This window comes from Lissotriton helveticus, chromosome 9 (assembly GCF_964261635.1).
Source record: "Lissotriton helveticus chromosome 9, aLisHel1.1, whole genome shotgun sequence".
In the NCBI taxonomy this organism is placed as follows: domain Eukaryota; kingdom Metazoa; phylum Chordata; class Amphibia; order Caudata; family Salamandridae; genus Lissotriton; species Lissotriton helveticus.
Genome location: NC_136070.1, coordinates 329,883,130 through 329,900,079, shown reverse-complemented (window position 1 = coordinate 329,900,079; position 16,950 = coordinate 329,883,130). Strand labels below are relative to the sequence as shown.

The 16,950-nt window shown below is 46.7% G+C and overlaps 1 protein-coding gene across 1 annotated transcript in view; it reads right to left on the bottom strand.

Moving 5' to 3' along the window:
- The window catches only part of LOC144781276 (cholesterol 24-hydroxylase-like), a 219,624-nt gene extending 214,000 nt beyond the window's left edge, over positions 1-5,624 (bottom strand). The window contains exon 1 of the mRNA XM_078660025.1: positions 5,157-5,624. Within this exon, the coding sequence (XP_078516151.1) occupies positions 5,157-5,311 (155 nt within the window). The 5' untranslated portion in view covers positions 5,312-5,624. The remainder of the gene's footprint in view (positions 1-5,156) is intronic.
- Positions 5,625-16,950: the final 11,326 nt, after the last annotated feature.

Genomic DNA, 16,950 nt, shown 5'->3' with positions numbered 1-16,950 from the left:
TGTCATCAGTACAATGCGTTGTCCCACATTAGACCTCCAATTACCATAAGAACAGCCTAAACAGTGGAGTCAACAAGGTTCCCTATTTTCGTGTTCCTCACCAGTAGGTAACAAACTGCATGGCATTTGATGATCCATTGGCATCACAGTCAAACCCAAAAAGAGAAAATGAAAGATATGTTCAAGTATGGAAAGGCAGCAGATAATGATGGCTATGTATGTCCCACCCCCGTTCCCCGCATGCGTCTCAAGGAAGTAGGGGGGGATTCCGGTAACAGGGGGAAGGGCGATCAGCCCGAACGGTGGCCACAGTACTGTGTCTCCATTGGTATCGCACAGGAGGGTCTACTCCTCCTGATGCCCAGTCTAGGGGTTTCTAGTGTGCATGGAAGGCAACCAGACGATATTAGCAAGGGAAAGGGTCGACCTATCCCCACGCGAATCCAGGTGACCTGTCTAGTGTCACAGGGAAGAAACCAGGGATGGTCCAGTTATCAGTCAGGATAGGCAATTATAATGTCTCCCCTCCTTGTTCCTAATGCACACTTCCGAACACTCCTTATCTGTTGTGCCTCCTCCCTCAGAGCGCACCATTGCAGGCGCACCCGTCTCTGCACATGCCCATTTCAACAGTGGACTTAGCCAACATTTAACATCTGGGGCCGTGGACACCTTCCATGCAATTTGACGTTTAAAAAGGATTAAAGCGAAACCAATAAGCCTGGGTAGGTGTTTATCCCTCCTGGCCTTGGGTCTGATTCCCAAGAGACAGGATTCAGGTGTGGGTGAAAGTGTGTGGTCCGCAATCACAGCTGTGGTCTTTGTCACTTCCCCCAAAGATCTCTGCAGCACTGTGCATGCCCAGACCTTATGATGAAAACCTGGGACATGGATGCTTTGGGGAAAATGCGTTTAATGAGGTGTGGTGCGAGATAAGCTTGATATATGCAATGAAACTGCATCAACTGAAAACGTGGACTGTGGGACACCCCTTTGACTTACTGGAGCACCTGGGTCATTGCTCATCCATTAGTGGTTGTTGGAGGACTGTGGTCCACCTGGTCCTGGCCCCTCGGTTACCCCCTGCGTGGTAGAATTCAACGCATGGTAGAGGACGGTAATGGGGTCAAAGTGATTGGGGTGGTTGTGCTTCGCCGGTGCCCCAAGTGGGGTGTAATGCATGTTGTAATGCATGTTACGGTAGAAATTGACGAGCCACCACTCCATAGGTGTCCATGAGGGACTGGAAGGACATAAAGCACAGTCATGATAAAAGTTTCCTAGGAGACCGATCTCTACCACCTTCCAGGGCATTAGGTGAAAACGTTGAGCCATCTCTTGAAAATCTGGTAGCTGACATACCAAGATGAGTATGAGAATGGCGGTTGATGTCCCTTTCCATCCACATAACGTTGCCAGCTCAACCGAGCCACCTTCATCAGGCATGACTCCAATACATTCGAGTCCCGTGATCCGACAACCATGTATAAATCTGGGATTCCCCAAGAATCCTTTGAATGGCCGCCCTCTCCGGGTAAGCAGTTGTGCTCAGCTAACCCATCAGCAATTGCAGCTGTGCCGCTGCATAATATAACTTGCAGTTGGGGGGCACCTAGCCCTCCACCTAGTTGCAGCCGGAGGTGTATGGGGGGGTGCCTTCTACCTGCCCCTCATATGAGCTCCACTAAGGTACTATGCAGATCTCGAAAAGATTACTTCGGCATGGAAAGTGGTAGCGCTGAGAAGAAATATATTAGTCTGGGTAGTACCAGCATCTTAAAATTGCCACTTGTCCCAATGGAGATAGTGGCAAGGGCATCTAGAAGGGTAGGGATTAACGGACCAATATCAGTGCCCTATCTACACTGCCCTCCCTGAGGTATCTGTCCACATGATACAATTTGGACATTCAGGTACTTAAACGTACCATAACACCACTTTAGTCTAAAACTCTGTATGGTCTCCTGTTCAGGTTCAGGGAATACAGGCACAACTTCGCCCAGGTCACCTCAAGAGCAGATACCACTCTAAATTCCTCCAGCACCATCACCAGGCCCGGGTATGAAGTAGCAGCGTCCCGCAGGTACACCAGTGCGTGATCCACATAAAGGGAAACAATATTATGTTCACCATGGGCTAGTATCCCCCATTGCCACTCCTGCAGCCACACACTGAAGGCCAGATTTTCCATGACCTAGTCAAAGAATAAGGGGCACAGCCCTGCCTGATACCCCTCTTCATGTCAAATTGGTCGGAAATCATCATCTATTGGAACCAGGGCTGTTGGGTTCTTATACAAGGCGCAGATCCAGCCGAGGTATTTCGGTCCCATGCTCATACCCTCTAGAGAAGCCAATAGTTAATCCGACCCCAGGGTGTAAAATGCCTTCCCTATGTCCAAGGACATCGCTACCTGCCCCAAACGCCAGCTGTGGTAAACTCCACCATGCGCAACAGCTAGTGAATGTTTAAGGAAGGTACTACGCCCAGTATAAAACCCAATTAATCTTCATTTACAAGGGTACCAATGACAGGGAGTAACCTGTTGGCCACCACCTTCCCCAGTATTTTATGATCTAGATCCAAAAAAGATAGGGGATGGTAAGAATGAACGTCTAGGGGGTAATGACCTGGTTTGGGAAGAACCATAATCAGCACTTCCTGAGTGATTCCAGAAGTAGACCCAACAGTCTAGCCCCGTCAAATAGCCCTAAGAGTTACTGAGAAAGGTAACTCCATAGCAAACAATACCTCCATTTTCTCGAAAGGGGTAATCTCCTAATCAGGGTGTCAAATCCAGGCCCCAGGCAGTTCCCTCTGATGTGTTCCCCGAGTCCCTTGTGTCTGACTCAGTGTCTTGTGATCCAGCCGTGGGGCCTTAAAATGGCATGTTGCAGGTCCCCTGCAAGCGCCTGTGCTTGCTCCCTTGGAACCTGCTCTTAGGTGGGATGACTGCTGTTCCCCCTACGCCTTCTGCACCAAGGTGTCAGCCACCCACTGGTCACCGCCGGTGTTGTTCACCAGGCCCTTGGCATGGGGCCATATCCACACATCTTTGGGGGATGAGAAGAAACAAGTGGATTTGCCGTCAATTACCTTAAGCATCACAGGGTAAAGCAGAGCATATTTCAGTATCAGTTCTCAGGAGACATTGGTTAACCGCAGCGTACGAGTTGTACTGTCATTGAACTTCCACAGTGACATTTGGATAGGCAACGATGATATCACTCTCAAACCTCCAGCGGCCCTTCAATTTGAACAACTGCAGTATCAAGTCTCTATCCCTATAATTCAGGAGGCAGGCAATAACTGGCCTCGGGCGAGCTACCGAGGACAGTGGTTTGCCTAGTTTTGATGGGCTTGCTTCCCGGAAAAGAATTTCGTCCCTTTGCCTTCCAGTACGGTATTCATCAACTAGTTCCCTAAAAAGAGTTCTGTGCATCTATGCAATCGGGGTAGCCAAGAAAGCGAATATTGTTGCATCTGGAGCAGCCTTCCGCACCCTCTGCTCGTTGGTGAAGGGAGGTCCCTCTGCCCTCATGTCACGTAGCTGGGTCTGGAGGTCCCCCAACGTGGCCTGCATGGATGCCAGTGAGGATCGTCCACCCGCTCAGCCAGCTTCTGATAGTCCGAGCGGAGCTTGTTTACATCAAGGGAGACAGTATGTATTTTAGTTTCCAATGAGGTTTTAGTGTCCAGTATAGCATGCAGCACCTTCTTGAATTGGGTGGAGTGGCTGCGGTGGGTGACTTCTAGATGAGACAGTGTGCTCAAATTATGACTGGGGGAGGAGGGTGAATCTGCAGATTCATTGTGCTGTTGGGGCTCTTCGCCAGTCTTTTGGCAGGATTAGCCTTCACCATCAGACCCCACTGCTCCGCCCCGGTGATTGGACCCCACAAAATTCCCACAGTCCCCCTGGAAGGGTACCGGAGGGATCCAGAAATTTCTATTGTCAGCTTGCTGGGCACTGCTCAATAGACAGGTATAACCCGCTCCCAAGACTTCATTGTACGGAGGTGGCAGGAGTATTAAAGTCAGCCTGGGAGCATGGGGTGCAGTGCAGGCAGCAGTCATGGAGGAGGAAGGGTTTTGGCCACTGCTTTCAGAGAATGTCAGTTAGAAGCAGAGCAGGGCACTTCCAAGGAGTCCTTGATCAGTCCCTGTGCGCTAAGAGACACTCACCCTGCACACTCCATGGGGGCCAGGCACCTGGGGTCTTCCTCTACCGTCCTTCCGAGAACAGTACCCTGAGATGGTCCTGTAGTGGCAATCCGCGTGGTATTCAGGGGTTGTCCCAGGACACAGCCCACTTATGACAGGGCCTCAGCAGCTCCTCTGGGGCCCCTACCCAATGTATGACAATTTGTCAGCAGTGTGAACTGGTGAACTGCTCCACAGGGCTCTCCTTCTCAGGCTGCCAGGCCGACCGATTGCATCAGTGGGCCTCCGCGTGGTAGCACTAGCACTCCCTCGATTTCAGAAAGCCTTAAGGAGACCTTTGTGGTCTATGTTCAGTGGTGATGTAAGCTTGAGGATTGGGATGCAGGGCTCTCCCCAGTTCTTGGTCTGTAGTGCATCTTTGATCACAGTCACAATTGTATTCTCTACACTGTAAATCTCCTGCAATCCAAGCTAGATTGGTTGAATTTCTTTAAAAAACTTAGTGTCAATATGCTCTTTCACTTACACAATATATGTTCATAATTGTGCACAATGACCTCATGCGACACAAGAATTTGGTAAGCACTTGTGTAGTAAATAGTCGATTTAGGATAATTTAGCTCCAGGGCCATTTTGGATTATAGCACTGTGCAGCCTGAATGGCAATGCAATGCATGGTCATGTTACAATTAACTTTCAATTTTTTGGGATTCTTTTATTTAAAAACAATTACCTTTTACCAGTACACTGAGTTTCTACGATATTTCAGCAGCAACACTGTTGATTTAAAAGGATACCGCCATTTTGCTTTGAAGACAGACGTTTACCCGTTAGTGGGCAAACAGGACAGCAGAGCGGTGAAGGGCAAAGGGGAAACCTCAAGTACACATCTCCGGTGAATTGCTTCATGTGTATATGCAACATTATAGCCATGTGTAAAAAAACACACACACCATTAGCATTTGGAAATACTGAGTTCCACGCAAACTTACCTGTCCCTCGGAGGACCCGGAATATGATCGAACTTTCTGTGGATGTATTCCAGGTAGCAGCAGTATGCCGAGAATAAGACGACAACAATTGTACAGAGAGGCACGAGGCAATAAGTTGCCAGAAACGACCAGGCGGGGTAGAGAAAATGCAGCATTTTTGCAAGGAAAGGCAGAGGCTTTCTTGGTCTGACTTCTCTTTTCGTCGATCCCAGCTTTTTCGTCCCTCTTCCTGGTCAGTCCCAAGAGAACACGCCCCTCTCGTTGTTAAAAGGCAAAGTACAACCGACATTTGCCAGAAATCCTTTGGCACTTTGAAAGTCTAACTAGCAGCAGACTTTAAACATCAGGCTGCGCGCTGTAGCCACAGGGAAAACACGAGATGGCACGCGCAGGCAGGAGTCTCCTGTCTACGGGGGCTGGCAGCGCGCGCATCGCGCTCTTTCAGTTTCCCTCCCCAGTCGGCTCCACGGAGCCCGCTTGTTTGCTCTTCGTGCGAAAATGAGATTTATTTATGCGTTTTTATATAGCGCGGACTTTACCCGAAGGCGTCAGAGCGCTTCACAATAGGAACAGAAAATTACAAGTGAACAAATTACAAAAGCAGACGATAAGTCACATGAGGTAAAAGTGACAATTGTGAGCAAACAAAATACATGAGGTAGCAAACAGTGCATTACAGGAGGAAAGAGTGACAAGTGTGCAGGTTGCAGGAGAAAACAAAGTACAATTAGAGGTTATATACTGCAATATATGCTAGACACGGAGGCACAAGAACAAACGTTACGTAGGCAATGGTGGCACTTGTGCAAGTATCAAAAGCAAACAAAATGTGAGAGGTAGCAAACAGTGAGTTACAAGAGGAAAGTGGTGTGTGCATGTTACAAAAGAGTACCAAACACAGGTACAAGCAGGGTCGGATTGGGATTGAAAATCGGCCCCAATTTGCATAATGCCTTTCCTCAAATCACTGATTCAGTGTAATTACATTAAAAAGGGGGACTTAAAAAAATGCACGCATCAGTTAACACTAGTGAAACACACCTGAAAACAAGTGAGGCCACTTCTACTGAGGCCCCCTGCCCCGCTCAGGATGTGCATACATTAATGGGCCGGCCAGCGAGACAAAGGGAGTGATACCTCTGCCTGTTGCTAAACCGGGGTGGGGACCGGCGGTGTTGGTGGCGGGAGTGGCAATGAGCGCCCATCAGCCTGCAGAAAGGCCACTCAGACACCCACTGGGCCGCTGGCTGGATTTGGAAAATAAAGACACCGTCCAAATCGGCCCCAGGCTGCTCAAAAAAGCAGCCCACAGCAGGGACTCAGACACCGGCCCCTCGGGCATTGCCCGAATGCCCACGTTACCAATCCGAGGCTGGGTACAAGGATAATACTGCAATAAATGGCATACACTCAAACCACACAAACACACTGGGAAGGCAATTCCATAGTCATGGAGAATAGAGTTTTCAGTAATGGGAGGTCTTCCTTCAGATAATAGAGAGGGCGTGAGTTACTTTTGGAGGTGTCTTTGGAGGAGGAGAACTTTGAGGTCCGTTTTGAAGACCTGGGAGGAGGTGGTGGTCCGGAGCGGAGGCGGAAGTGAGTTCCAGATTCTCACCGCGTTGCCTGAAAAGGATTGGGCCATCGATCTTTCCTTCTTGAAAGTGGGAGGTTCAAGCAGTAGATTTTCCGCATTACGTGATGGTCTAGAGAGCCTCCAGAGAGTTTCAGTTTATTCGCCAGGTAGCGAGGAGAGGAGGAGTGCAAGGCTTTGTGGGTGATACAGGCAGTCTTGTAAATAGCTCTAGCCTTGATGGGAAGCCAGCGGAGGGTGGACAACATCGGTGTGATGTGGTCGCTTCTTTTGGCCTCATAAATGAAACGAGCTGCTAAATGGAGAACAGATCTAAAGGGGGACAAGTGGGATTCGGGGAGGCCAGTAAGAAGAGAATTGCAGTAGTCCAGTCTGGAGAGGACCAGCGATTGCACCAGGGTTTTAAGGTCCTGCTCCGGGAAAAAGCGACGAATTCCCCAAAGAAGGCACAGTTGGTATCGAGCAGACTTTGCAATGGAATTGATGTGGGAGATTACAGGGGCAAGCAAAGAAAACAACCAAGTACAGCTTCAATAGCTTCGGTGGTCCGGCAGTTCACTGGTTGTGTCGGGTGTGCAATTTTTTTTATTTTATGTATTTATTTATTGCGATTTTATATATATAGTGGGAGAGGTGTGGCGCCGCGGCCAGGGCGACTGACGCTGGAATCTGGGGACCACGGTTCGATCCCCGGCTCCGGCGGCAGGTTAGCCCAGCACCATGTGACTCTGGGCAATAGCTCGCTTAATCTCCCCGACGGCCCCCCAGCGCCTAGAGACCCTTACGGGTGATTGTGCGCTTTACAAATGTGGACTTTACTTTACTTTATATAGTGCAAACATTACCCGAAGGTGTCAGAGCGCTTTACATGAGAACCAGTTGCGATACATAAGGATTTAGGATTACATGAGTTACATAAAAGATACAAACAGAAAAAACTGCAAATGGACAAGTTGTAAAGTCACACAAGGAAGAGATACAAACAGAAAAATTGCAAATGTACAAGTTGTAAAGTCACACAAGGAAGAGATACAAACAGAAAAATTGCAAATGTACAAGTTGTAAAGTCACGCAAGGAAGAGATACAAATGGATAAACTCTAAGAATCACATAGGAATGGTAGTGAGTACAAGGGTCTACTACATATACACATGTGCCACAGTCACAATGAACCGATGAGAGGGCGTGGATGTGCTCTAAGTCTAATCAGTTCCGACCTCCAATGAGTTATATAGTATTATTTAAACAATTCATTGGTAGGAAAAAATGTGCGACTAGTTACTTATGGGTGGTTAAAGTTTATGATTCCAGACAATCTGGTCAATTATACTACCAAGCATGCCCAGTCAACATCAACTTGTCTATTTATTTAATTAAGGTTCCCTTTAGCTAATAACACAAATGCAGACTCAAGTGAAAAATTACAAAAAAGGGGAGATCGTTCACTTAGCTCCTTCCCAAGTTCAGTCTGCACACAGTCCAGCCGTAGATTCCACTGACAATTTGAACACTCTAGTGGCAGATTGCTAACGAAGTACACAGAAGCCGCCTTCCGAAACTGAGTTTTTGCGAGTAATTTCTTATTATTAGCCTACCCGTAGTCTGCAGTTTCCTGCTTTGCCGACATTTACCCCCATGTACTTTTCTTTGTATACTTGAAATGTTTTTTGTTTTTTTTTAGAGTGACAGTTGCCACTGAAAATGGACATGCTGTTTTCTCCATAGTTAACTTTGTGAAGTTGTCCTTGCAACTTGCAGCCTGGATAGATCTTAAAACAAGCTAAAAGGGATGTGAATGTGAAAGTCACGATTTTAATGTGAAAGCCTACATGCTGAGAATTTCGCAAACTATCGGTAATCATCGTGTCAATCATTTTAATAACTAACGTGTTCGAAAGAAAATCTTTGCAACTCCACTCTCCTCAAATTTTAAGTTGAGGTTTTACAGTTCCTAGCGTACTCAATGCTGCTGGCTGAAAATACAGCCGTAGCTAAGCCCACCTCATGTTAGGGATAAATTGGAAATGACCAGTTGAGACTCATTTGTGAACCCGGAGTCAGGCTGTTTCCATCCATCGGCCACGTAGGTGGTCGGTCGCTTGAAGTGCCCTAAGCAGGGTGGGCACCGCAGTCTTCTGCAACATGTAGCGCTACAGTGTTTTGTGAAGCCCTGGTGAGATGTACATACAGAAAAGGGTGGAGAGGGGAGCAAATAATGTTCCTATCCTAGTGCACAATGATTTCAGCCAAAAACAGCAGAGAACAGGCAGCACGATTTCTGACAACCCCCCACCCCTATCTAGCATTGGAAGATTCCATTATCTGTGGTTCTGAGGCAGTTGTATGAGACCGTATCGATGCTGTTAAATTTTAGTTTTCAATAATATCCCCTCTATAATATCGACCTACCACTAAACTGTAAGGTAAGTAGAGATTTACTGATTTTTAAGTCCACCAATGCTTACCTGGGGAATGAAGTGAAAATGAACCATAGTGTTAACTCGATATATTGGATATGATTTCATTGCCATGCAATATTTTTGGCATGCGATAAATCACTTTCAGTATATCGACCCAACACTTGTGAGGTTGGTTCAAATTTAATATAAAAAATAACAATGTAATGAAATACTAGAATGCTTTATAAGCATGACTAAAATAGAAGTGTTGCCAAAACTAGTTTGTACGTTGTATTTGAAGATTTTCTTGAGCACGTAGGGCTATTTAAATGGCCCATATAAACTTTGGCTTCTTTAGTCTGTCAGGCTCTTTCGTGATTCGTCGGTTTTAGACATTTGTGACTCCAAGAAAACTGCAGCTGCATACTGGCAGGCAGGTTGAAGCCAGCCAGTGATTTCATCGGGCTACTGAAACATTTGTTGATTTGTGGAGATTTTATTATTTTCTGAAGTGTAAATGGATATTGTAAATAATTATTGTGTTTCTTTTCTGAGAATATCGATGAAATGTATCAGTTACTACAGATTTACAAGAACTCTTCTGATGGTGACTTGAAGCTCACATAGATGTTTCTTATACACCGACTCATATTGATATTTGATGCTTGAGATATGTAATCCAATAATCAAATGGGTAATCTGTCATTTAGTGATATCGACTATTGGTTTAAAATTTCTTAATGTTCCTAACACTTGAATACGGGCAAGTGAGTTCTGGTGTTGCAGCTATCTTTTTGGGAAGGGAGGGTCTCGGGCATTCTGAACGTAGTCTGGACCTGACTTCCTGAGGGATTTCTTTCCTCAGCCAGTAGGTGAGGTAGTTTGCCACATGCTGGGAAGGGGTCCATTCTGGCGATAAATGGTATTTGATTAGTAAGAGGTCGAACATCAAGTGTCCGATTGGGTCTAAGAGTCCCATGTTGGGTTGTGAGGCCTTGGAAGCCTCCTCGGAGCTTCCCGTCCCCCTAGGTGCCTCTTCCACATCAGTGTTAAAACCAGAAGAACCTGAGAGGTCAATTTCTGGGTCGGAGTTGTCCTCGCTATCAATATTAATGGGAAGCTCAGGGCCTAGATCATCCCCACATGGGGTGCCCGAGGCACCAGTCTTATCACCGCCTTGAAAGCGTGGAGGAGGAGCGGAGGTTCTAGGTCTTTTGGGGTCTTTGTGTTGTTTGCCTCCAAGCGTCCTCTTTTTAGGAGCCTTAACTGCTACCTCTTTTGGAGTACTAGTGGAATGGCGGGGGTTAATGAGAGAGAAGGACTCAAATTTTTGATTAATCTTATCATCAATTGAGCCGAGTACCTTCCCAACAGCCTTATTAAGTAGCTCTTCTAGTTAGTCATCAATATATGTTTGGGGGCAGACATTATAAATGGGTTATAATTGGTAGTAGTATATGGATAAGGGTTCAATTCAGTAATGGGCTAACAAAACCAAGGCAAGGAATATAAGGTTGTGAGGTGCCGGGTTTTTAAGAACCCGGTGGTGCCAGGGGATAACACCCGAAGACCTCTGAGTTCTCCCTTGTTCCGGACCACAGAAACACTGAGTCTTCTAGTCGCAGTCAGAGATCAAGTTTTATTGGCAGCTACCAAGTAACAGGTGTCCCAGAAGCACGACAAACACGGGTCATGTGTTCTCAGGAGACTGTTCGTTTTTACAGAACCAGCCTTCTCCTTATATACAAAAATAATAGCTGCAAGCAAGAATTCTTGAGTTTATGATATGGCTATACACATATTTCTACAATAATACAAAAGAGCGAAGTCATGTAGGCAAGCCCGTATTTTAGACGTCCAATTCATGATAGATTACCCAGCCAGGCCCGGAACTCCCATCAGATATCGATGAAACCCCAATAAAGGAAGGCACCTCCTAGTCATAAAACTGGCCATAAACAGGGAACGCGGACAGGTGAGCGTGTGTGTAGAAAACATGATCTGTACGCGGTGAATGGTTTGTGGTATGTTGTGCATTGATGCTATCGTGTTTGGCCACTGGGCGAGGAGCTGCCCAAACAGGTTTGGCTGGAGGCAAGGGAGTCAGTTGGGACAGGTCAGGGGGGAGTCAGGGAAGGTGGACGTGTCCTTTTAGATCAAGCTCGACCTTTAATTGACTTATCATGAGGGCAAGACACAAGATGGATACCGTTTACAAAATGGAGTCTGAGGGGTCGGGACGGAAACTACGATTCAGGGGTGTTAGCATACCTCGATCAGGACGCAAATGCATAGGGATGATGTCCCAATCATTATCGGTTAGTCGACACCAAATTCGTCATGGTACGTTGATGTTTCGGGACACGGATATTGGACCTCGATACCGGGACAACAGTAGGGTCCAGAATTTCAGAACCACAGACCCTCCTTTTGCCCTCATATAAGGCAATAATTCATGTTAATCCGAGTCTAAATCTGTATGAAGGAATTCGTGGAGATGCTGCTGTAGCATCATTCAGTTGCTCAGTTCGTCCCTTAACACAGGCTTCCGTACACATGAGGTAGCACAGAGGCCACATAGTGCAGGAGCGCACTGTACACACAGGCAGAACATAAACAGAAGTGCTAAGATCATCCCAATGAAGATCAGTGTTTTCCATCCCCAGGTAGCGATCAGTTCCCAGAACCACCCTAGTAAGGACCAGTCCCCTTTTTCTACGTGGAGGGAACCAGATATCTCGTGTAGCTTAGAGATGGCCTGGTACACTGTCGGTGCGTTATCAGGGATGAAAATGCAACAACTAGATTGGATCACTCTACACACACCACCACGATCGGTGAGTATGATATCTAGGGCAACTCGGTTCTGAAGGGTCATAAATCGATCCGACTGAAGCTCGGTCGTCAAGTTGTCAAGGGCTCCGGCCGTTGTAATCACGGCGGATTCAACTATCCTCGATAACTGGCGAATGTTCCTGCTGTTCACCATAGGCCCCCAAAATGGCAGAAAACCCTTTGCGAAGTCAGCGAATTCCTGACCCGCGGTGTCATCTTTACTCACGACACCTCTAGCTGTCCTTGTACGATGGTAATCTGCTCTGGCCGTGTAGGTGGGAGGCAGCAGAAATGAGATAAAGCATGTACCTGAGAAGTCAGGGGGCAACCAGGTGTAGGCTTGGTCATGGCAGACGAAATACGTGCCTTTGGCTGCTAAGAATATAGGGGAAGTTCGGGAAGCGAACACATATGTTTCCGCGCATATACTCTTTCCTAATTGTGCTTTGGGATCCCTACCGATACCTTGTAAACATAAGTGACCTCGGTTGGGTACTATCCAAACTGGGCGGGATTTCTTTGCTGTCTGGCTCTTACTCAGGTAAACCCCATATTTAGTTACGTTCCAACGAGTGTACGGGGTGAGTTCATCTTTGGGAATCGTTAGATATGTGTCGAACTCCCTACTCATATTTCTTATCCCTGCCACTAGTGCCTTGTTGTTGGAATCGCTTTCAACGGAACGGGTTGGGTATGGTTCTAGGGCGAACAGGAACATGGTCTGAAAAGCCCACAGAGAACCATAATAACTGAATGGCAGGATGAAGTATGGGATACCCTTATCCGTTGTGTGTGGCATGAGTCCACATATCCAACAGTTCGATGTGTTCATTATGGACTGGTGTTGGTGTAGGAGTTGAATAAATGAGTTGTTTACAAATTCGAGTCTTCTGGCAGACTCGTGTTCAGGTAGAGGGTGAAAGTAGTGTGGAGAGATAGTAGGAGGAGGTGGTGGCCGGGTGTCATTTGAAAAAGTAACTTGGAATACGAATAGAGTATAACCAGTCAAAAACATTGTTATGCTACACAACATTAAAATACATGTTATCAAAAACCTTCTTTTGGCCAGTACAGTGCATAGTTGTCTTTCAATGTTCGTGAATCTGGTAGGTCTCTTTACCCTAGGAAACTCCATCCTCTAGTTGCTGCCCGCGGTGGTAGGTTGATTCTGCCAGGGAGTGCGCTCTGTTCAGTCCGGGGTAACTCCCTTGGACCAACCAGAACCGTTGACCTTAACGTCCCCAGCTGCACTCCCCAGACTTCAACCGCGACCCTAGCAGCAGAACCGGATGGCGGTTCGAAAATCAAAAATGAGCAAGTTTCCTGAGAGTGAGAGAGCTGAAAAATCAAAAATAGTTCTTGGGGGAAGGGAAATCACATTAATTTGCTTTTTATTAGTCTCTTTGTCTTGATCTTAGATTATATTGTTGTTTCCCAGGTACGGTGTGGTCTTCAAACAATGTCTTAGGTTCTGAAGTGTCCAACTGCATTGACGGTGGCACAAGTCCTTGTAAAATATGATCACTCTCCTTTTCGGTACCAGTTTCTTTTAAACGTGCATCGCTGAAAGGGATGAAGCGAGGTATGGATTCTGTCTCGGAGTCGGCAATTCCTTCATTGACCCACCGGTCGTATGGAAGGGGCAGAGGGACCCGTTTACAATGGGTCCCGTGCACCCAGTTCTTTTTGCCTTCCACCCGAACAGCTGATCTCGTGGAAAGAAGTACCAGGTACGGTCCGGTCCACCTCGGCTGTCCGTTGTTTGTGCACTGGAAATTCCGCACCAAGACCCACGTGCCGGGTTCGATGGAGTGACCTGGATCGTCAGAGGCTGGCGGAGAGGAACTGTGAACCTGTTGGTGTAAAACACGCAATTTAGTTGTCAATTCACACAAATAGTCAAGTAGTACGGGGTGTTCTATTTCGCTGAGTTTCTTTGGCCTTGGCACGCCCCAGACGTTGGCTGGGCGGCCAAACACTATCTCATGGGGGCTAAGTCCTAACCTGGAATGGACGGTCATTCTGGTTGACAAGAGTGCTAGGGGCAAGGCGTCAGGCCATTTAAGACCTGTACAGGCTTGGATCTTGGCTAATTTGAGCTTTAAAGTGCCATTGTAGCACTCTACTAATCCAGCTGATTGGGGGTGATTCGCAGAGTGAAACTTTTGTTGTATGCCTAAACACTCACACACTCTCTTCATCACGCGTCCTAAGAATTCACTTCCGTTATCACTCCAGATCATTCTAGGTATGCCGAATCTCGGGAAGAATTCTTTGACAAGGGTTTTGGCAGTTGACAAGGCGGTATTGTCCTTAAGGGGGTATGCTTCCACCCACCTGGAGAAAGCGCAAACAACAACGAGCACATACTTCAAATTGTTGCACCTCTCCATGTGAATGAAATCGAGCTGTAAAACCTCGAACGGATACGTTGGAGGCGCAAAATGACCAGCTGGAGTTGGGGTTCCCCTACCGGGATTGTACTTCAAACACACCATACAGTTTCTGACCACATTCTCTGCATATTTTGGGATATTGCTATTCTGCCATACTGGGGCCAATAGCTTACATATTCCTTTCGAACTGATGTGCGCAAATCCATGAGCCATTGTTACTACTGCAAGTACATAGGCGTTAGGTAATAGCCATCGCTGGTGTTCTGACAATTCGACCCAACAACCATTCGCATCTAACCTACCCTTACTTTCTCTCCATTCATTCACCTCTTTCTCAGTTGCCTCGGCTTGTATAGATTTCACGCTTTCGATGGTGTCCTCACACATTCCCACATCAGTAATCCATCTAGCGGGACCTACAACATACATCCGACTCATTGTGTTCCTTGCAGTCTCTTTCGCAACCTCGTCTGCAAATGCATTCCCGCGGCCAACATCGTCTTGAATCTTTTTGTGTGCACTGCATTTCACAATGGCAACTTGTAGTGGCAAGGTCAGTGACTCGAGGAGCTCATTAACTAGCTGACCATGCTGTATCTTTGCACCATGTGACGTCAGGAATCCACGTTCATGCCACAATCTCCCAAAACTGTGAGCCACACCAAAGGCGTATTGGCTGTCAGTGTACACATTCACTCGTTTTCCTTTCGCTAACACACATGCTCTTGTAAGTGCAATTAGCTCTGCAGCTTGTGCAGAATTATGGGAAATGCGCGCGGTCTCTATAATGGTGTGTAATGTCGTTACGGCATATGCTGCAGTCGTATCACCATTCGGCAACTTGAAACATGAACCATCAACCCATAAAGTATCGTTGCATTCAGGAAAGGGAGTGTCCTGTAAGTCTACTCTCCCTTTTGTCTCTTCTTCTGTCCTAAAACAGCAGTCATGTTTATCAATCTCGTCTGTTTCTGTCGGAATGGGTAATAACGTTGCGGGGTTCAGTGTATCACACCTCTTTATGTGGATGTGACTTGCTAGCAGTGTAAGTTCGTAACTGGATAGTCGAGCGCTAGTAAGATGTTGTGTCTTCGTCCTGTTTAGTAAAATGTCTACTGCATGCGGAACCATAACGATCAGAGTATTATTCATGACTAATCCAGCGGACTGTCGAATGCAGACAGCTGCTGCGGCGGTAGCCCTCAGACAACTTGGTAGGGCTTTAGCCACAGGGTCTAGAGTTGCCGAAAAATACGCGCATGGGCGCTGTTTGTCCCCAAAGTGTTGTGTTAGGACTGATAATGCACAACCTTCCTTCTCATGGACGTATAATGTAAAAGGCTTACTGTAGTTGGGGTTTCCCAACACAGGAGCCGAACACAATGCATCACGCAACTCGTGGAAACTCGTCTGACAATCTTCAGACCAGGGCATAGGATTTGGCGTGTCTTTACAGAGTAGTGCCAGCAAGGGTTTGGCTAGTAGTGAGAAATTCGGTATCCATTGTCTACAGTACGATGTAATGCCCAAGAAGGCTCGAACCTCTCTCTGTGTCCTTGGGGCACTCAGCTCTGCTATTGCCTGTATTCTTTCTGGTGTCAGTCTCCTTCCCTCCTTCGACAAGATGTGACCTAGGTAGGTAACTTCTTGTCGACAAAATTGTAGTTTGGAGAGAGAGACTTTGTGCTTCATGTCACATAAGTGATGCAATAATGACAGCGTAGCTTGTTTGCAAATTTCTTCAGTGTCTGCAGCGATCAGCAGATCGTCTACGTACTGAATCAGAGTTGAACCATTCGGTAGAATAATCGTGTCTAGTTGTGTTTTCAGGGCCTGACTGAATATTGATGGGCTTTCGCAGTAGCCTTGAGGAGCGCACTTGAAGCGGAAGCTTCGTCCTCCTAAATTGAATCCAAAAATATCTCTACTCTCCTCAGCAATCGGGATGCTGAAGAAAGCGTTCTTCAGGTCGATCACCGAGAACCAATTTGCTGAAGCTGGAACCATCGTCAATAAAGCAGTAATGTCGGGGACAACTGGAAACTGTGGGATAACTATCTTGTTCACTTCTCTGAGGTCGATCACGAACCTGTACACAGGGGGCTGTGAAGGATCGGTACGCTTTAAGACCGGTAAGACTGGACTGTTACAAACATTTCCTGTTGTTTCTTCGATGACGTCTTTATCAATCAGGTCATAAACAATCGTCAATAACGCCTTTTCACATTCGCTGGATATTTTATATTGGGGAATACGTGGCAACCTAACGTTGGCTTTCAATGTTATGACATACGGTGCTATCTCCAAACGACCTACATCATTAGAACCATTAGCCCAGAGTACATCAGGAAGACACGACAATTCAGTTGCAATATTTTCTTTTGACACATACATTGGAGAAACGACTTTCTTACCTAAAGTAAGCTGTACTCCCAAGGGAGAACAGTACAAAGTCGCATACAACCTCTTTAGTAAATCCAAACCTAACAAATTTTCACCGCAACCTGTTGTCAAAATGAGGGGTGCTTCTAATTCGCATGGGCCAACAGAAAGGGACATGGGACTAGAAA